This window comes from Epinephelus lanceolatus, chromosome 15, assembly GCF_041903045.1.
Source record: "Epinephelus lanceolatus isolate andai-2023 chromosome 15, ASM4190304v1, whole genome shotgun sequence".
NCBI lineage: Eukaryota > Metazoa > Chordata > Actinopteri > Perciformes > Serranidae > Epinephelus > Epinephelus lanceolatus.
The window spans coordinates 41016275-41038827 of NC_135748.1; the positions used below are offsets into that span (position 1 = coordinate 41016275).

Genomic DNA, 22553 nt, shown 5'->3' on the forward strand with positions numbered 1-22553 from the left:
AAAATAAAACAAACAACCGGAGTTTCTGCTAATTTCTGAACACATAAACATGGACTTCATTCCAGCAGACAAATTTACTCAATGTGTTCAGTTTGCAGTCAGGCACCCTCGATTCAAGCCAAGCAAAGCTGCTACAGACGACATCTCATGAGTTCAGTTTTTGCTAAAGATTCAGGGAAAGCATCCACCACACTGACAGCAGCAGTCGTCTGCTGCAACGCTTACAGTGAAACCATGTCTGTATCAAGCCAACGAGCCCTGACATAACACAGACAGAGAAAGAGCTTTTGGTGATGCAACAGAGGTTAACGTCTGTTTGGACTGAAAAACATGGTCAATAAAGTTCAGAAATCAAGCTTTCAAGCTGCAACACGCAATATTTTGTTATGTTGAAAAGTCAGCTCAGCGGACAGCTCTCATTTGGACTTTTCGTCTGCTCAGAAGGTTCCTGAGTGTGACCTTGTTGCTTTGAATGATGGAGGAAAAGCCAAAACAAACCAGGGAGCAACAAGAAAAGGGCAAAGCATACTTTTACCAGCCTGTTCATCATCCAGTATATAAAGGCTTACTTAAGAAATAATGAAAAACAAATGAAAAGGTTCTTTGTAGGAAATTGTTTGACTATGGCATCTCTATGAAGGAAAGCTTTCTTGTTCAGAGGTAGAGAAATATATAAAGGGATTTGCACAAACCCAAGAACTTTTTCCTGGAGCTACACAGAGCCTCTGACAACAGTTTAAAGACAAACCCCATCTCCGTCCCTGTCCGTGTTTGTCCTACCTTTGACAGAGGTGTTGGGCGGTGGTCCTTCCATGCGCAGGTTCCACGGCGGGTCTCCCTGGTTGGCGAAGTCCCTCATCTTCAGGTAGCTGATGGTGAGCCGGATGATGGAGGCCTTGTCCAGCTGGCTGGTGATGGCGCCCGGCAGCGGCAGCATCTTGGCCAGTTCGTAAAACTCAAAGTTCTCCTTTCCCCGCCGCGATCGCGCCGCGTCCCGTGACTTCTCCTTCCTCAGAGCCTGCAGCCTGAGAGAGAACAGCAGAGTGTAAGAGATCTGATTAAGGAAGATGTGATGCGCAGAATTAGATTCAGGGTGGACTTCTCATAGCATGAGACTAAACTTCATGTGTCAGTGAAGCAGAAAACAAAAGAACAACCATAAAGAAAACCATACTGCACCATCAATTTCCTGTTGAAACATATTACTGTACAATTGAAAAACAAGTGCAAATTTGCAATAGCTGCCACATCCACGCCAAAGTTCAGCCTACAAGGGCAAAAACTGTGGCTGCCAAAAGTTTTCTGGACCAACCAACTGGCAGACCGACTCAAAGAGCTCCTGGTCGCAGCTAATACATAAATCAGAACTCGTGCAAGATGTCCACATAAGGCCGTAATGTAAAACTATCCCAAGGGTATGCAACCTGTGGCTGTTTAGCCCCTCGCCAATATTGCTTTATCTTTGCTTCAGACGTCAAGGGATTCTTACAATCTCCAATTGTAAAAATGTGTAGCCTATCAATAAATAAAAGACAAGTTTTAACATTTTATCAACTAAAATGTGCGTCATACGTTTACGGCCTGGTGCCTTTTCCTATAAATCTTGCCGAACCTCAACAGCAGCAGCTAGTCTTGAGTCTCCCTAGCTAAGCTAGCTATGGATTCATATCCAAAATGGAAAAGAGAATTTAATGGTGTCTGGACAGATTTGTTTGCTTTGACTGACAATTTCTTCAACAACTAAAAATGCTCGATCAGTATTTCACAGCCCAGCCACCAGAAGAAAATGTTCGCATTTTAGATTTCTGCAAACCATGGACACATTACATTTTTAAAATAGGTTTGTGTGTCATATCAATGTTTCTAGTGACGTAGCATATGAGCTCTCTTTGTCATCAGGAGGTGGAGGGGATGATGGATGACATCTGCCAAGCTGCAGACCACTGTTCAAGACCAACAAACAACAAAACCGTTTGTTTTTTAGCAACCTGTCACTGAGTTTCTATCCAGAATTGTGACACCAAGAACTGGTATTTTAAGCCTAAACATGATATTTTCCTGACCCTAAACCACAGTGATCACAATGTCCTTGAAACGTAAAGAGTTTGTAAGATCGTATCTTCGACATAATAATGTAACGTAGTAAAAACGTATAATGCCAACATTTATTCTGATGACTGGGTTGTTTTTCCTTATTTGAATCAAGTGTCTGAGGACAGAGGGAGCCGTCTGCTGTATGCATTGTAAAGCTCCTTGTGGCAAATGTCCAACTTGTCATTTTAAGCTAATACCATACCATAAAACTTCAATTAATAGCCCCGGCCATTATTTGTTTAAATCACTGAGGTAAACAGGCCTATATTTGGGACAGGCCTTTAATTCCTTTCACACAAAACTGTTACTCGGCAAAGATGGGAAATACAATGAAACTGTTTGTTTTATGAATATTACTTGTGCAAAAATTAGGCTTCAAATACGTGTTATGTTATGACTATGCTTTACAGTGAAGGGTTAGTTGAGACAGGCCTTTATTTGTCAAAATGTGTAGCTCCACCAGGCTAGTAAAAGGGACTGGGCCTTTAATCAAAGTTTTACGGTAAATAAAATCGACTTGACTTCTTCTAATTTTAGTAATTTTTCTTATCACATATCACATGACCCCTCGAAAGGTTGAGGAAAGCTGAGTCAGACTTCTTCTGGTACTAAGAAATGAAAAAGCATAGATAAGAGAATACGCAAATATAAAGATGACATCACAGAATGACTTCCTGTGATTGTCCTTCGTCACACTCACACCACTCCCTCAGATGAAAATAAGAACTTCAGTGATCGTCAGCAGACATCAGCTTCTTCCCTTCCCTACTGTATTACCTCATATTGAAACTGCTCTATAATATAAGTACCTGACAAATCTGTCTCTCCTTTCCTTTATTCCATTACTTCCTCTCTTCCTCCGTCCTCTCCATCCTCTCCATCACTTTCCACTCTATTACTTTATATGAAAGAGCTGCTCTGTTTATTCTCTCTCTCTCTTTCACCCTTCAACAACAACAGTGACGACCATACTTTCCTGCGGCCTCTCATCATCATCGGACGCCGTTATGAATTAACTCGGCAATAAATCAGCTGCTAAAAACCTCTGTGGGCTTCCTGCCGGCCACACACACACACACACACACACATAAAGACAGGTGATTAATTTTTGCCGGAGCAAAAAAATGCAGGAGAAAAAGTGTTCAAGGAATAAAAGAGGGGAGAGGGATGTAAAGAGAAGGAGAGGGATGAGATGGAGGGATAGCGGACAAACACTTTAGAGGAGGAGGAGGAGTTGTTTAGGGCTAGAGATGAAAAATGGCTGTCATCTGGCAAAGAATATCATTTTCATACTGTTTGTCATTTATTTATCAGGGAGAACAAACAATAAATGAGGAGGAGAGGAAAGGAAAGGAAAGGAAAGGAAAGGAAAGGAAAGAGGAAAATGGATAAACCTGCATTTCATCGATCCTATTTTCTGACCCTTCCTTAATGTCTATGGTCTGAATTTTAAAGGTGGAATCCGTAAACTGTCCTCATGTTGTCACCCTGCAGCTTCAGCTAATTAGCATCGAGTGTTGTCGGGTCTTTTTTATCTGATCTTACATTCTTGATGTCCATGAGACCACATTCCCTTCAGTCTTATAGATGAGAGCAGCACATATGGGTACCTTGCCCCTATGTCTTGCCCTTGGGTGAAAGCAGCCCCTCTAATTTAACAAGTGATCAATTCAAATTCTGAGGTCTTTTAGATCTTTAAGTAATTCGCAGCCTAAACCCAAGAATGCTTTGACTTTAAACTGAGGTTCTCCCAGTAGGTACTAAATCTACTTCGGCTAAACTGCATAGTTTCTCTCTGACCATTGACAACTTCCAAGTCCTTCCCCTCAGGTTCAATCAATCAATCAATCAATCAAACTTTATTGCAGACTCCAACGTCCAAATAGACATATAATCACATACAGTACATAAAACAAAAATGCAGTAAAAAGGCGTTATATCACATAATATTAAAAAGTACTTGTGCATATTCAGTAAAAGGCATCTAATAAATAAGAGCAGCAATAAATGCAATTTAAAAAGTGCTTATACACATTTTACAAAAGGCACAAATACCAGTGTTTCCACAATCAGGATTGGTATCTAACAGAACTACACCTTGGATTGGTCAGCTGTATAATAAGATTATTCTGGGACCCCTGCAGTCTACATATAAACTTAAACATCAGTCTTCTCAGGGTGGCCTGGAAGGTGTTTATCCCTAGATCACAAAAAAGCTTGCTGGCACTACTACCCCTGGGCTGCTTGAGCAGGATTCTGAGACAGTCATTATATGCAACCTGGAGTTTACGCAAGCTCTCTTTCTTATACCTCACCCAGAGGGGGGCCGTGTACATAGAGGTGCAGTAAGCTCTAAACAAGTTCACCTTCACTTCACCAGAGCAGTAGTGAAATTTTCTCACTAACATATTGGCTTGGACATATAGCATTCTTCTCTGTCTAAGCATGTCAGCATCATCCTCCATCTTATCATTGATTATGTGGCCTAGATATTTTGCATTGGTACACACAGACAAGGTTTGACCAGACAAATAGAAACCTGGGAAATTAAGATGTTGATCCTCCTTGGTCCTACATATCATTATCATACTCTTTTTGGCATTATACTTGATGTCAAACTTGACTCCATAGTCTGAGCATATGTTGAGAAGCTGTTGGAACCCTGCACTACTGGGAGATATAAAGGTTAAGAGTCTGGGTGTCATCCTTGATGTGTGTGGCCGTCATCAACAATGTTACTCGGTCTGCATACTTTCATCTACGTAATATTAATCAACTTTGCCCATCACTGACATTGAGCAGCACCACTATCCCCATTCACACTTTGGTTACATTCCATATTGATAATTGCCAACCCAGTCTAACTCCAAAGTCACCGAAATCAAGCATTTGGTCAGTGACTTCCGGCGTCAGATACCGATGAAAAAAGCCGTCCTTTCACACCAGCATGGAACATAGTCAGATGCTGCAGCATCCGGGGGAAGCCCAAGTATGGTGGATGGGTCCAACAACCACTGACTTTCACCTGAGAGAGCAGTGTTCGCGTCCCATAAGATTGTAAAGCCAAACCTTGTTCTTTTTCCCTAAACCCAACCATGTGTGTTGTTGAAGGAAAAAAAAACGTCAATTTGCAGTTTTGTACAGACAATGCAAGTTACAGGCTGAAGTTGACACGACTTCCCAGAACATCCACAACCCCAGAGTACCTTGCACGTCGTATCTCGACGAGTAAAGTCCATGAAAAAACATCGATATGTGATGAGGTCGGAGTGAGAGTGTTTTGTTATTGCAACTCTGTCCTCTTTGGTCTCTCTAGTGAGTGTCTTTCATAAACTCCAATTGGTCCAGAACTCAGCTATCCATGTCATTACCAGAACCCCCTCCACAGATCAAATCGCTTCTGTTCTCCAGCAACTCAACAACTCCAGCACTTGGTTCCTGTTAAATATCATATCAATTTCAAGATTTTTGATTCTCCAACATCATCCTCACTGCGACCTCGTCACACGTCCATGTTTGGTCATGGACTTTCCACGTCCACATATGACGTCCAAGGTACCCTGGGTGTGTTGGTTGTTGACGTTCTGGGACACCATGTCAACTTCAGCCTGTTACATGCATTGTCTGTTTTCAAAATACACCTCTGTTTTCACAGGAAATGTACAGTTTGCATACAGTCTCTTTCAAAATAAAAGCACTACGTCAGTACAACACTGGGATTTGACGTTTTTTGTCCTTCAACAACAAACGCACAGGGTTTGGTTTCAAATTCTTATGGGACGCTAACACTGGCGTCCTGGGTGAAAGTCCTGGATTGTAAGACCCAGCCACCACCCCTCCCACCCACCCTAATCAGACTTTTCACCCCCTTAACTTACATTGTTGTCTGGCTGTGTCTCCCCCCTGACTCTGGCAGATGCAGTTACACGCTGACAATGCCCAGTCACATGTGGAGGTGAAAGGACGGCTTTTTTTCATCTGTTTCTAACGTAGGACGTCACTGTCTAAGCACCAGTATTCAAGGACTTCAGAATGAGACCAGCTTTAAGGCCCTTCATAAGCAAGCCCCTTTGTACCTGTCTGAACTCCTTCATATCTACACACCCTCTCGTAGCTCAGATCATCTTTTGCCTGCTTGACTACCATGGGTCCTGCCCACTGCCTTCAGAACTCCCTCCCACATGGCATTCACCATACTGACTCCCTTTCTACCGTCAAATCCGTCTGACAACATTAGTTTTCAAACTGGCATATTCGGTCTGATCTGATTTGTTTGACTTCATCATCAATGGATTTTTTTTTTTAAATTAATCCTTTCAAAGGTGCCTATAAATAAAATGCACTTTATTATTATCCAACATGATGTCAGGTTTCAGTACTTCCTAGTTTTTGATACTCAGTGCTTCACACACATTTTGTTGAGCGCTAAAAGAAGTATTCAGTTTTGATATCCAGCCACTGTCACTGGTCAAGAGGAAAGACATCTAAAACAAAAGGGTGTACATTTCTTTTTGAAATTTGAACCCACAGATTTTTATATTCAGAACAAAATACAGCAGCAAAGGATTTTCATGTTCACTACATTTTCTCATACAGATGTGTGTGTGTGTGTGTGTGTGTGTGTGTGTGTGTGTGTGTGTGTACGAAGGCTGACGGCTGCTCGGAGAGCGAGGAGCAGCGAGGCAGACGGAATTTATTTGTTCCGCAAACTTGGAAGGCATTATGTTGATGGACGACAAATATGTCTTCATGTCTGTCTGCGCTGTGTGTGTGTGTGTGTGTGTTTAAGTGCAGATATGTGAGATCGTGTGTAAGTGGACAAGGAGGTGTGTTTGACCTTGACTCAAACAGACATATTTATCATGTACCGGCTGAGTAGGTAAATGCTTGTGTGTGTGTGTGTGTGTGCGTGTGTGCGTGTGTGTGTGTGTGCATGTGCGCGTGTGTCGGTGTTTGGGTCTTATAAACATGAAATGAAACCGTGTCGTAAAGTTCAGCCAGGTGACTTGATGGTGTTTTAAAGAGCTTGTCACGGCAGGCGAGGTGTGTGTGTATGCTCGTGTGTGTGTGTGTGCATGCTTGTGTGTGTGTGTGTGTGTGTGTGTGTGTGTGATGTCGTAAAGTTCAGCGAGGTGGGTCGATGGCTTTTTAAAGAGCTTGTCAGCTGAAAGGAAGAAATATGTGTGTTTCCATGTGTGTGTGACTATTTTAAGAGTGTGTAGGCAGAGAGCATGCTGGGAAGGTCACTGGGTAGTCGAGGTTTAACTTCCAGGTCAATTGGAGGTCAAACTGGCCATCAGTCATGTGACTGGACGGACTGTCGTCAGGCAGATTTACAGTCTGATGCATACAGAAACATATTCTAAACAGCAGGAAACAGACTCATTACTATCGCTACATTTTCATGAATACATCACACCTGCTCTCAGTCTTGGGAAGGTTACGTTTGGAATGTAATGGATTACAGATTACTAGTTACCCTGGTCAAAATGTCATATGTAATGTGGCTATTTTAAGTATTTCATCAAAGTAACATATTACTGTATCAACAGAGGGAGGAGATCTGACTGGAAGTGGGAGACTATTCCACACTTTACGACCAACAACTGAAAATGTTCCATCAGTTTAGTTTGAACTGGAATGGGGAGCAGTGATTGGTCAAACGGGCAGGAAAGCTTTTATTTTTGCAAGTGACCTAAGATGGTAAAAGCCAGTGCTAACGACAGAGTTGATTCAAAGAATACATCAAGATTTTTCATGTGATTTTACATTTAATAACAGAGACCCGACAGCGTTGATTGTGGAAGCAGACTTGACTGCTGTGCCAAAGATTAAAACCTCTGTTTTATCCTGGTTAAGGTGAAGAAAGCTTTGTGCTGACTAAAACTGCAGATTTTTACCTGGTAAAATAAATGAAAGTCAGCATCCTGTAGTTCAGTAATAGTGCTTTGTATGTTATGTCATGCTCTGTAAGGTGACCTTGGGTGTTTTGAAAGGGAACTTTTTAAATAAAGATGTATTATTATTATTATTAATAATAATAAAATAAAATCTTGACACACTGTGCAGTGTCTCCTCAGACGAGGTTACGCTCACACTGAACAGCAGTAGAGGAACCAGAGTAAAGACACAGAGCATTCCTCAGGCTGCTCTGCATCCATCATCCTTTTCCCTGTTTTTAATATACTTAACTATTTTTGAGAAGTTCATAGTCTGCCATGTTGCTGCTGCCATTGTCACACTGAAAACAAAAAAGTCAGATGCACTGACTGACTTGAAAGAAGATTGTGAGGCAGCAGGAGGACGCTCTGACAGCAGTGGATAGGTATGAACACTTTTACGTTCCTGATCACACAGAGAGTGTTTTGGCAACTGGATGCAGCTTTTTGTAACCGTTTTAAATGATAACGAAGCTTTTTGCTTGCTGTTTTTGCGTTGGGACACGCCTCACATTCCTGCGCATTTTTGCCGCAACGCTCTGAACTCCTCAAGCTGAAAAAACTTAAACTCAAAGAAGAACAGAGCTCCACGTCATCTCCACTTTTTCCCAATGAGATGATTTGAGAGGCGGGCCTTCTGTGGTGGTCCCGACCAGTGTTGGGTAAGGGTTACTTTAAAAGTAATCAAAGAACGTTACTGCGTTACTTTTTTTAAAAAAAAGTAACCAGTTACTTTACTGCATTACTCCCTGAATAAAGTAACTCAATTACTTTAAAAGTACTTCCAATGTTACTCCCTGAGAAAAGTAACTCAAGCACTTTTAAAGTACTTTTGAGTATTCTACATTTCCTATTGGGCAATGGACCACAGGGCGCTAAGCCTACTTTTTTTTGTCTCCAAAATTAAAGTTATGGACCACTTGCCCTTCACTGAGATCCAGTTCTCCCATCACAGCTGTCACTTTGACCAGTAGATACACACAACGATCTGCTGCTGTAGACAACTGTATGACAACAACACCCCAGTGTTTTTAATATTTCCTCTGGGGATGTTACCACACAGAGTAAAAGGGGGAAATGATGGTGTGAAACAGCAGAGGCACTTTGTCAACCCGCTGAGTTAACGTTACTGTCATTAGCATCAAGCTAGCAAACAATGGTACATCCTCACGGTCGGACATAAAGTAATAACATTAACAAATAGCGGCGGGGCTTTTACTCACCACAACTGCAGAGGCTCCCAGCTTCATTTGAAACAAACTACATTATAGACGCTCCGTTATTTATTAATCCCTCTGTGTGTTTATATATTTACTGTTTATCCGCTCCGTTGTCTTTGTAAAGTTAACATATCGCACCGTCATTTCAAACTCAACACTTGTTTCAAATTAAAAGCCCCTTATAACCTCGGCTAGAGAATCCCTCCATTTTCTAAATAGGCTTTTATTCTGAAACATTTGTCAGAACTTCCTGTGGAAGATACAGTATCTTGACAGTTTACGTATGGCGCTTCAAATGTAGCTCCTGCCATCTGCTGACGCTTTTAGGTGACTACAACAACATGTCAGCTGGCACATGAACACACACAGTGACTCAAATAATAGTGAAAAGTAATAGTGAAAGTAATAAAAATAGGACAAGAATAACCTGATGACATCACACACCAGGTATTATGCAAGTCCTGAGTCTGAAATATGTCTGTCAGCGAGTCCTACTCCACCTATTTAGACTCCACCGTAGACAGCGGCAGCATTTCTCCGACCACGTAGTGAGCCACAAGCTCCGTGGCTTCTTTCAGACTGATAGGTTTAACGTTATCTCCGTTATTAGAACCAAACGACAGCCGTTGCTGTTTCGGAGCTGGAGGACCAGCGTTCTAAAAGTAACGGAAGTAACTGATGTCTTGTTTGAAAATGTACTTAAGTATTTGATTACTCAAACAGCAAACTAACACGTTAGGTTACTCGTCACTGCAAAAAGTAATCAAAGTACTCTAACGCGTTACAAAGTAACGTGTTATACCCAACTCTGGTCCCAACAACAAGTCTACAGTTGGTAAACAATGGAGGAGAAACTGGTGGTAGTGGTTGCTGGATACCCAGAGCTATACGACTTTACAAAGCACAGTTAGCACCATCTCAATAGAAAACAGCAGATAAGTGCAGAACTGTAAACGTCCATGATGGAGGAGAAGCTCCTGGACCAACTGGTGGCACTCCCCATGATCCAGCCTCTTTTTTAGGGTCTCATGTACCCACACAGATCTCTGTTTGCAGACATAGGTCAAAAATGCTTCACAAGAGCATTATGCAACAAGAAAGAAATTGACTACGAGAGCCACGCTGTGAAAAGTGCACAACTAGCAAAAATATTTGCACACACACAGGAAAAATAAGAAGAATTCACATTACACAACAAAATTGAAAAAGTACAGCTCTGGTACATAGAAGTTACCCAAATGTCGTCTAAACAGGTGTGTCTTTGGCAGGCTTTTAAAAGAAACCATAGTCAGCAGATCGTGGCAGGCAGAGCGTTGCTGAATTTAGGAGCTACAGCCGCAAAAGCTCGATCACCACATCTCTGAGGGCGAGTGTGAGGGAGAGACAACAAGTTTAGCGTATTAAATTGAAGAGAGGCTGAAGAATACAGATGAATACAGGTGCCTGTGTCACTGTAGATGAGGACAGGGGACCAGCAGCATCAGTAGGTTCGCCACTTTATTATTTTATATGACTTAAACCAGCCAATAATTATAATAAACCTCTAAATCACAGCTTTTGTCATTTTTATGTGTCACTTTTTAAACCATTGAATTTTAGACAGGAAGCTGTCTGACTCACTAAAACAAACTCTTCACGCAGCTCAATGCACCTGAACTGAAACACTCAGATATTCAGATTATACTGTGTGGTTCGACTCCTCAGAGACTGGAGCACATTTACTTTCTGGCCCGCCTCATTTCGTTTGAACAGAAGTCCATTTTTTGTTCCAATCACATTTTGGAATAAACTCTCCGCTTAATTTTTCTGTTCCGTCCAGATATCTGAGTATCTGTTTACATGATCAGCTCATCCATCCGCAGAGGCCAAACTGAGAGGAAGAATATTTCAGAGTGTATTTAAAAAATAAAATCCATGCAGGGACGTCTGCAGCGAGATAAAGAGAAACACGGCGAGCAATATGAAGAGAGAGATGAAGGCGGGAGATAAAACTCAGAGGAACGCTGCACGGTGGCCGACGGGGAAATCTGGGGAGGTTTTGAGGTCCTGACCGCTGATAGCCATCGCGCACACACACACACACACACACACACACACACACACAACTTTACAATCTGTGGAGTTTGAGGCCTTTAACAACTGATAGAAATCTCCCTCTCTGCACACACAAACACACACACAGTCAAACAAAGCCTGTGCAGATTTGAATCTGGTTAAGATGGACGTTCAGATACACAGTGTGTGTTAGTGACAGAGCACACATGAAAATTAAATAATGTGAAGACAGATTCACACAGCGAGAGAAAAAGGGAGAAAGAGACGTATATCTGTGAGAGTGTGTGGCTGAAAAGGAAGAGAAAGAAAAGAGGTAAAACCTGTCAGGATTCATTTGGAAACAGATTTAAATTACGACTTCAATTTGCAGCCAAAACTGAACTCTGGAAGATGTAAAGTAAAAACTGTATTCATCAAGTTTCTCAAGAACAGGAAGTCAGTCCTAACTGGGGGTGTAATAATACACAGATTTGTATCCAACCATCCGGTGCAAGACTTCCACTCTGGTACAAACTGAACAATATGTTGAAGTAGTAAAGCTACAGCTTAAACTGTGTTTAATATAATGTTCTCAGTGTCACTGCGCTCAACAAGGCAACATGCTGTCTGCTCGTCTAACCCCCAAACCAGAACAGTCTGCTCCACTGAGACACACTACGAAGCAGCTATGCTACGCTAGCTCATTGCAAGATGGTTAATAACACCATTACCAGACCAGAAATAGACATCCCGTCAAATACTGCCGTTTGGTCAGTGACTTCCAGCATTAGACACTGACAAAGGCCATCCTTTCACGTCAGCATCGAGGTGGAAAGTCCATGACAAACATCGATATGTGAAGAAGTCGGAGTGAGAATGTGTTGAAAGAGAAGATCGTCCGAGACCCACCAAGTCTGGTGTTTGGAGCCACTTAAGTTTCACTGTGAATTAATGGCGCTAGAGAGAGAGAGAGAGAGAGAGAGAGAGAGAGAGAGAGAGTGGTGGAAAACAAAACAGCAGTACATCTGCTACATGACAGTAAGTTACATCAGTGGAGATACTGCAAACACGTCAATTCATTTACGCCAACCTCACGCCAGTGAGTCAGTCGGGGGAACTAGACAAAACAAGGTTTAGCACACACACTACAAACTGATGTTATCCCCGCAGCATTCAGGCAGCCACTCCCAACTGATCCAAACAGAGCAAATAAACCACCGAGGCAGTTGGTCATGTTACATTTATAGCCGCAGGTATGAGACCTGACTCTGTAGTTCTTTATGAACATGCTTAATCATACTGAGCCATCTTACAGTGTTCCTACACATGCCCATTTCAGCCAAAACTTAATTCCAGTTTTGTACAATTTTTTTTTTCTTTTTTACAGATTATGACGTTGATTTTTAAACTTTCACAAAATTAAAAAAACACGAAAATTTCTCTGACATTTCAGAAACAGAATTACTTCTTTTGTTTGTATTTGTTTATACATTTAATATTTTATAAGGACCTGTTTTTGTTTTATATGCTGCTGAAAAGACGCCCCAGAAGATGGGTCACTCAGCTGTAACTCCATCATTGTTTAAAGTCAAAAACGATTGTAGCCGACATTATGATATTAGTTTTAATGATGCAGCTGATTCAGAACGTTGCTGCTCACCAAGACCAAGAAAGTGGATCACATCACTCCAGATCTGAGGTCTTCACACTGACTGAGTCTACCTGACCCTCTGACCTTCTGCTACAGTATGACCCATCCAGACCTCTCTCTGCTTTGTGTCCCCAGAGTCGAGACTAAACATAGAGAAGCAACGTTTAGTTTTTATGCTCCACATATCTGTAACAAACTCTCCTTGTAAGTCAAGGCTGAAGCCTCTTGTGTTTGCTGCTGCCTTTTATTAAATCTATTTTTCATTCATTTCCTATACCTCACTGTAACTTTTATTATTCAAACATTTTATTGATTTTAACTGTGCTGTAACTTTTATGTTTTATATTCTATACCTTTTTTTACTATTCTTTAGTCCTTTAATGAACTGCCTTTAAATGTCCTTTTATAACATGTTTTTTTTGCACTTTGTCTTGATGCTTTTGATGTTTTACATAGAGCACTTTGAATTGCTTTGTTTGCTAAATGTGCTATGTGAATAAAGTGGTCCTTAATAAATTCAAATACTTAAAAATCAAGTAAATGTCTCTTGCATTTTTAGTTTTTTGCCCTATCAAAAATGTACCATACCATGACAGCCCTGTGTTGTAATACACCGAACCTTGAATTCTGTAAACCCCTGCTCACATGACGTACTACAACATACTGCATTACGTCTTTTGGTTTCAAACAGGACACGCTCTGCAGTCTCCTGCATGAAAGTCCTGTGTTTGTTTGACCCATCCATCTCCTCTAACTCCCACCCACCCTACACAGACTCTCTCACTCTTCATACTACAGCCACAAGAGGTCGCCGCCTAACAGAAAATGTGAATTTAGGCCATATTTTCTGCTTGCAAAAATGACCTATGTGGCTGCATTTGGAAGGGGACAGTCTCTGGGGATAAGGGTGCAAATGTAGATGGCATTCATAGTGTTGTTCACAGACTGAAATGAAAAGAGTGTAAGAAAGCTACAGAGAGAAGCTCAAACTGAGGCTCCTCTAACCACCACATGGCCAACCAGTGTCAGTTTTATGAAGTTCTGAAAACAATCAGACACAGTAATGAGGGCAGACTGTGGAGGACTGCATGGAGCTCATTCACGTTAACGATTACAACAATTAACTCAACAATGGGTTTCAGTCCATAAGTCGACAACCACTGCTGTACAACACCCAGTGTGTGTGAACACTGCAGGCTCCTGCTGTAAAGTGTGTTTGTGGGATGCAGCTGGAGTCTTTATATTGCTCATACCTCCACTGTACCCAATGTGTTGTCTGCATCCTGCTGTTTATTGTATAAGAAGTGTCACTCTTTATGATTTATGTTGCTTATTAATGTCTGCAGCGCGCACCAAGGTGTCCACTGCCCTTTCTTATTTATTGTTGGCCACTGTGTTTAATTGCGTGGGTTTTGTGTTCTCTTCTATACGGAGGACAGTGGTTGTATATTTGCAACTGATAGTTTGTGTTATCCAAAGGCTGCAAAGTGCCCGTCTATTAAAAAGAAATAAAGGGGGTGGATTAATATCTGGTTTGGCTGAGAGGTCACTGTGATGCAGTTCACACTGCAGCCTGAAGTGATGTTGTTTCCAGAGTAAACAGAGCTTCTTTGAATCCAATTAAAGCGCTCGTCATTAACAGAGAAGTGCTGGTTGTTGTTTTTAATAAAAGCATCTGGTTCACCATGTTTTAAAATGAGATAGGATAAAGATAAGAAGAACATTAAATGATTACCAGCAGGGATATTTGGCTGCTGCAGCAACACAAAGACAGAAATAAGGACAGATAAATAAAGAAAGTAAAAGAAGTAATAACAGGTATATAAAACTAAAATATAGGAACTATGTAAGTCTGTATTGTCATTGTCTAATTGAGGGATTTTTTTTGAGTGAAGCAGAGGTTCATGTGCTGCTTTACTAGAAGGAAAAAGACTTGGATTTATTCTTTAAAGGTCCAGTGTGTCAGATTTAAGGGGATTTAATGACATCTAGTGGTGAGGACTGCAGATTGCAACCAGCTGAAACTTCCCCTGTTAGAATTCCTTGAGTGTTCATTGTTCAGGAGGTTTTTACCAGGAGCTGAATTATCCACAGAGGTCTCTTCCTCCCCAAAACAAATGAACCAGGTGATTTAAACCAGTAAAAACACTTAAAAAGCAGTTTCACGCAACAAATCAGCATTTTTCTGACGCCGTTTGGCATGTCAGTGATGAGTCGCTAACCCAGCACCTGCTAGTCTGTGCTCACCTTTTGTCTCTCATAACTTAAGATCGAGATGTTGAGGTTGTTCTTACCAGGAGCCCAATTAGCCACAGAGCTCTCTTCATCTCCAAAACATCTGACCCGGTGATTTAAACTGAATTAAACAGCTTCATGTTAAAAATCTGTGTTTTCCTGATGCAGCTGAAGGTGGAAGGGCTTCTAACCCAACTCAGCCTCATTCCAAAGTCATCAAATTCCAGCACTTGTTCAGTGACTTCCTGTGTCAGACAGACATCGGCATAATTTGCGACCAGTCAATGGTATTGTCTGACGGAACCCGGCAATGTCAGGGAAATGCAGTGGAACAACAAAGAAAGTGAAGGGTGGTGGATAGTGCTGCACGATTAATCTAATCGCAATCGCAATGTCAGGCTGTGCGATTACATAACCGCATAAAAGGCTGCAATTTGCGATTTAATGTAAATAAATGTTAAGGTGTGTGCCTGTGAACGTGACTGCCTCTCTTGTAGTGTGTGGAGTTTGTTGACATCACGCCCACAAGCTATCCTGGTGTGTGCAGCCGGCGTGCAGCAGTGACCAACACAGACGCTGAAGAAGAACATGAGCTCGACCATGAACAGGCTGAGTTGGTGGCGAAAAAAACGTCTGTTACACAGCGATACTTTGGATTCAGATCATCGGCGTTGAACAGAAAGACGTGCTGTGTAAAAGTTTAAAAGTTACAGGACGTGGCAACTTTAACTTTTAAACTTACAGCACGTCTTTCTGTCCATTGTCGCTGTACCTGAGAGACGTGCTGTGTAAAAGTTTAAAAGTTAAAGTCGCCATGTCCCGGGGCAACACGACCAATCTATAACAACACTTGAGACAGCGCAGCACAGGGAAAAGTAGGAAGAGTGCATGCGAGAGAAAGCCGAGCTGTGTAACGTTAAAGACAAAGAGACAACTGAAAGCCGCCAGAGCCTCATAAAACAACATCCAAGCACAGTTAAGCAAACATTTTTAAGTGTCACAGGGAAATCATGGACTCCATAACAAATGAAAAACTGAGCAATTTTGCTTGGTTTCGGCCCACTTGACATGCTGCTGTGTTGTGCTATAGCGTGCTGGAATTTGTCATTTACGTGACAACGCCTGAACGCAACACAGGCTCGCTCCGCTGTGTGTACAGTGTCGTGCTGCGCTGCTGTGTGAGCAGCGTGTTTGACTGTGCTCAGTCTGTTGATGGTCACTGACACACTGTCTGTCCATAACAATAACTATGTCAGGTCAGTGCCCCCTGATATAATGTAGGGGAAACACTGAATCAAGCAAAAAGACTCTTGATACCATTTATTTATTATATTGTATATTGTAATTATATTGTAATCGCAATTGATATTGTCCACCATAATCGCAATCGCACATTTTTATCAAATCGTGCAGCACTAGTGGTGGATGGGTCCAACAACCACCGACTTTCATCATCCTGTATGAATGCAAAGCCAAATCCTGTAAATGTAACCACGTGCGTTTGTTGTTGAAGGAAAAAACATCAATTTGCAGTGTTGTACCGATGTAGTGCTTTTATTTTGAAAGAGATGTGACGAGGTCAGAGTGAATAGGTGTTGTGTAACCATGGTGGCTGACACAAAAGCGTGAAAACGTGAATATCCCTATCTCGAGCCAGTGTTAGGTTTGTCCCTACTGGGCTACTGTAGAAACCATAAATGAGGACCTGCTTCCTATGTAGATATTAACGTCTCATTCTGAGGTAACAAAAACACAACGATTCTTATTTTCACACTGAAGAAAAAATACCTATTATATTTTTTATTCCATTTCTGCCAATATGTCCTCCTAAACCCTACAGACTGGACCTTTAAACACTGGACGTTTAAAAGAGAGAGGACAGAGGAGGAGAAAAAGGAAAGAGGGGTTTGGAAAAAGAGGAGGAAAGATGAGGACTCTCCCTTCGTCCTCCTCTGATGCTCTCCCTGCTCCTCTCCTTTCAATTCAGCCAATCAGGTGACCCGCGGCTGAGGTTCCACCCCGTCAACTCCGGGGAGGACAAGAACACACACACACACACACACACACACACATACTGACACACACACACACACACACACACACACACACACACACACACACTCAGACAAAAGGCCCTTCAGGAGGAGGGTAATTGCTTCCATGGCGATGGGAAAGGAAGGCAGAGAACAAGTGTCACTTTGGATTAAGCCCCGCCTGCTGACATCGCCATGGCGATGACACCGCCGCTCGCTACGTGTGTGTGTGTTCACTGATCAGGGGACTGAGTGCCAAAACCAATCTACCCACTGAGAGAGAGGGAGAGGAGGCAAAGATGAGGAAGAGAGAAGAAAGAGATGAACAGAAGGGAAGGAGCAGAGGAAGAGGAGGAGGAGAGGAGGGGAGGAAATAAAAAAGAAATAAAATAAGGAAATAAAAGGAGCAGTTAGAAGATGAAGAAACAGAGAGAGGAAAGAGGAGTAAATAGGGAGTGACAGCAGAGAAGAAGGGGTTAATGGTAAAGAGAGACATGAAGAGAAAGAAAAGAGAGACAGAGATGAAACAAGAAAAGGAGAAGAGGAGAATAAAGAGAGGTTGAGTGAGGTCCTACAGGCAGAGGCAGAGAGGAGAGTGTTAATGATGGAGCTCCAGTCGTGTATCGATCATGAAGACACAATAACCTGAGAATAAAGACAACAAATTATGGGATTATAAAACAACCTGCTGCGACTCAACCACACAGAAAGAGAGAGGATTTGTGTGTTTGTGTGTGAGCACACAACAACCAACCATTATGTGTTAATTAGTCTTGTAGCTAGCAACCATAGGTGTGTGTTTGTGTGTGTGTGTGTGTGTGTGTGTGTGTGTGTGTGTGTGTGTGTGTGTGCAGGGAAACACTGACTGAAACACTGAAGCACCAAGCTTTTTTGCGCCATTGACAAAAACCTAGAATTCCCACCAATCAGCTGTACGCCTCCATCAACCAGTCAAGTTGCAGTTACAGTTTACATCTGTGTCTGTCCGGAGTCATCTGTGGCCATGACAGTAGACAGTGCCTCAAATATGGATGTTAAATTCTAAAACATGGATGCTTCACACACAGAAGATCTACACAATCAGCACAGTTTCAAGATTAGAGTCACCAATTCAGTATCTGACCAAACGTCTCCCCTTCTGTTCCTGAGATATGACGCTGAGTAACGGACAGGAAACTTTAAGGTGTCCGAGTGAAGTTGAACTTTGGGGTATAAATTATCATCACTTCATTATCTCTGAAATTGTGTCATAATTAGCGCATGAGTTCTTGAGTTACAGCCAAAAATGTGTTCGGTGAGGTCACAGTGACCTTTGACCACCAAAGTCTCTAAAGTTCAGGTGGACGTTTGTGCCAAATTTGAGGAAATTCCTTTAAGGTGATCCCCAGATATTACTTCCACCAGAATAGGATGGATGGATGGATGAAAAAAGATTCCAAACTGCTGTGATATTAGGCCAAACACTAGACTGGTACTGAATTTTACCAGAGTCCAACTATCATGACGCATCATGTACCATCAAAGCTCCCTGTCCACACTGAAGCAGTTACATATGCACCTCTGTTGTTCTCATGTAAATAAACCACGTAGCCATCAGACGTGTGCTCGACGTAACCATTTCAAAGATGGATGAGTAGTCTACACGCGTGAATGTCTTCCTTCATTTGTTACTTTTTAAACAGAAAACACACATTTGATATTGTGAGGATTAAGGCCGTGTTTAAAGAAAAAATAACTTAGATTTAGAGAATAAAGTAGAAATATTACAAGATTTAACTCGTGATTTTAGGAGAAAAAAAGTCCAGAGAGTTGGGTATCTTGGTATAAAAACTGACAACGTGTGTACAAACAGCGTTGGGGGTGGCAGCCATTTACATTTTACCAGTACAGAAGTAATATAAGTGATTATCAAAAGGATTTCAGTTTATATTATTACATCTACAATGTCATGTAACACGTTACCACCTGGAAATGTAATTATTCATTCCTCCACACTGAATCACACTGCTTCACTTCCAACTTTGTTCTCATAGGTTTATGACTTTATTCTCGATAAATTCTCAATTGTTTTTTTCTGTACATGGCTCTAATCCTTCTTCGTAGACACATGATACAGCCAACAACAAATAGCCTGGCTTGCTATTAGCGATGGTCATTTAGCTCAGCAGAAACTCTTAGCTCCCTGCTGATCTTTCTTCCTTCAGCCAGCTGACACCTTATTTAGATTTTGTATTGAAATAAGAAAGAAATGTATACAGTAGATAATTCCTAATTTCAACTTCACAAATTTCTCTTTCAGATTAACAGGAATAAGTAGAAACAAGGCGTCCGACACAAGTGCTGCGCTAAATGGTGCACCGCTTCTTTCACAGACAGAAAGCACACCTCTGTCGTCGGCTTAAAATCCAAACTGTTGCCATACTGGTGCAGTTTTAGTTTTCTTGACAGACTAAGGCCCAATCCCATTTCTACCCCTTAAATCTTCCACTTGGTACTGAGTGCCCTCGTTTGTGAGAAATATTAGAGTAGAGATCTTTCCCTAAGAAATGAGACACCACTTCATGCAAATCGGCGTGGCTGACATGCAGGCATACGTCACGTCACGTGTAAAGATACCGGTAGTCATTCAGGTTTGAAAATGCCTGCTCCAGCGCTTGTGAGGTGGCGTGTGCTATGTTTATCCTTCTCTGTCTGATGAATCAACGGAGAAGAAATGGTGGAGGCGCCTACAACGTCGATTTTGTTCGGGTACGTCGATTTGTTTAAATATTTTGACGCTGTGTTCAACAGAGTTGCTGATGAGTTTAAGCTAGTCCTACATTCCAACTGACAGTAACATATTGTTTTCCAAAACTTGCCGACGTTGCTGACTTCACAAGGTGTTTCATCTTCCACGTCGTTGAAAGTGTAAAGGCCCATTTATGCTCAACGTTAAATACGGATCCGGATACGGACGGAGCCTTCTGTCCGTGCTCCGCGTTCATTTCGTCCATATTTCTGCGCGTTTCCATAAAGCTTACGGATACGGGCCAAACGGAGCAGTACCACCAGGAACTGTGGGGGCATAGTTGCTGTCACCACCTGATACGTAGCTCTAGTGAGACACGAAGAAGAAATAACAATTCAATTTCTCTCATCGGCAGTACTAGAGAAAAGAATTCTCCGTCCTCCAGTCGCGATGTATTTAACGGCCTCACCGACCACCGCCTCCTACAACACTGCCTCTGTTTTTGTCTTTTATGCAAGAGGTACATTATCAATATCTCCTCCACAGTCGCCATGTTTGTTTTTCAGTTTGTTGTTGTCATAAACTTTTGACGCTGGGCTGCCTCCTGGTGGATATATTGGTTAACATCCATGCCAACGTAAAGGGCACATGGAAGTATGTGGGCAGTGACGGTAACATCGTTTGAAACGGATGTATACATTTTCGTACGTAAAGGGAGCATAAATGGGCCTTAATTCGGGGCTCCCTTGGAATCTACGGCGGGTTTTAAGTGTTGGAAACCACTACCACTCCCTCCGTTCTGTTTTGGGACACCACCGGCCTAAATGTGAACACGCACAACCAAGTGGTCTTGGGACAGGCCCCTAACTCCACCATGTCTTCTCTCATCACCCAAGACAACACATGAACTTTCCTGTAAACAACCACAGCTTGATAGACTCTCCCCTCTCGTATCTCTACTGCTGACATCGGCCAGGCTTGGCAATAAACTGCACACAGCCTGTCAGACGCTCATGGATCAGTTAGTCTGTTTCTGAACATGATATTATATTATTCCAGTTGTTGTGGTTTATTACTGAAGCAATGCACGTTGGATTTCGCACCATGACACCACTGGCACAGGTAATTTGCCAAAACATGTCAGAATGTTGGTTCAGTGAGTTTGCATGAAATCAAACCAGTCTAAGCTCAAAGTACACCGGACCAGACCGGCAAACCGGAAACTGACCCGACTCAAGTGGGGGCATAATGAAACCAAAATCTGCATGGATGGATATCACTGAAGGAGAGACATAAATGTGCTTCTTCAGTTGTTTTTGGGCGACATGACCCTTTAACTAGATATGAAATGAACCAGCAGACAGTATGTGGGAGGAAAATAAATAAAACTATTTCAAAAACAACAGCAAGACAAAATAAAAACCTTGTTGAAGGTTAGTGGGATATGACGGAGTGTGTGTGTGAGAGAGAGAAAGTGTGTGTTTAATCTCCACCAGGATACCCTGCTACACCTCCTGCTGTTAAACACACTCACACGCAGACACACAGCATCATTACAAGGCTAATCATCCTCCAATAGGATTGTAGTGATGGAGGGATCAGTGTGAACCCCGACTGAGAACTGTGGCTAAGTCCCTCCATCCTACTGAGAGACGGAGAAGGAGAAGGAGAGAGGGATCGGGAAAGAGGAGAAGGAGAAGATAAGGAAAGAGGAATAAAACTATAGGTTGAATCAGATGAGGAGACAGAGAGGAGGAGGAGGAGAGAAAGCAGCAGCAGTGAAGCAACGAGACAGCAAAGAAAAAGAAGAAAAGGCAGAACTAGAGGAGAGGAAATCCCATTAGATGTAAAAGTCTCAGTAATTCTTAAAAACAGTTGCTCACTGTCCTTTTAGAAAATAGGGTATTTTCTGGGACTATTTTCAGCGGCGTATTAATCCACATGTGTTGCTCTGGTGAGTGTTTGTGTCAGCAGGACGGTGTGTGTGTGTGTGTGTGTGTGTGTGTGTGTGTGTGTGGGACTGAGTCAAAATAAACTCTAGTGTGTGTTCATGGTGATGAAGGAAACATGTCACCCAGCGACACAGCGCAGCTCGCTGATGTGTTTTTAACAGTTTTTGGACAACAGTGGCGCTGTGTGGCTCAGCTGATCTGGCTCCCTCTCATTGAGACATTTTGGAAAATGTCCCGCGGTGTTTGGACGCGTTCGCTCCGTCTATCTGTTTTACCAATCTCTGCCTGCCACGCTGCTTTAGCATCAACCCGAGCATGACAGCAAGCAAAGCCGGCTGCAGCGTACTGCTACTAAAACACACACACACACACACACACACACACACACAGCTTCAGGTAATAACACAGTGTTTTATAGGAATAAATATTTGATTTAACAGAATGGTGATTTGACATCGGGACAGTTTATGAAAGCTTCTTATCATCTCTTTCTGGGAGCAGTGAAGCTAAATTAGGTGTTTCTGCTGTAATGGAGTGCTGCAGCAGAGTCACACTTCTCTTTTTTGTGCTATGTGACGCTCAACACATCCTAGACTTTAAAAAAATTGTAATTTACTAAACTACACGACTTAAACTTTTCTTTAATATTCGTATTCCGGGAAAAATA

The 22553-nt window shown here is 42.1% G+C and overlaps 1 protein-coding gene across 4 annotated transcripts in view; it reads right to left on the reverse strand.

Annotated features, from left to right (window-relative positions):
* npas3 (neuronal PAS domain protein 3) overlaps positions 1-22553 on the reverse strand; it is a 470885-nt gene that overhangs the window by 266920 nt on the left and 181412 nt on the right. For all 4 annotated transcript variants that reach the window (XM_033642411.2, XM_078175360.1, XM_078175359.1 and 1 more), the window contains one exon: positions 781-1025. In XM_033642411.2, the coding sequence (XP_033498302.1) occupies positions 781-1025 (245 nt within the window). The remainder of the gene's footprint in view (positions 1-780; positions 1026-22553) is intronic.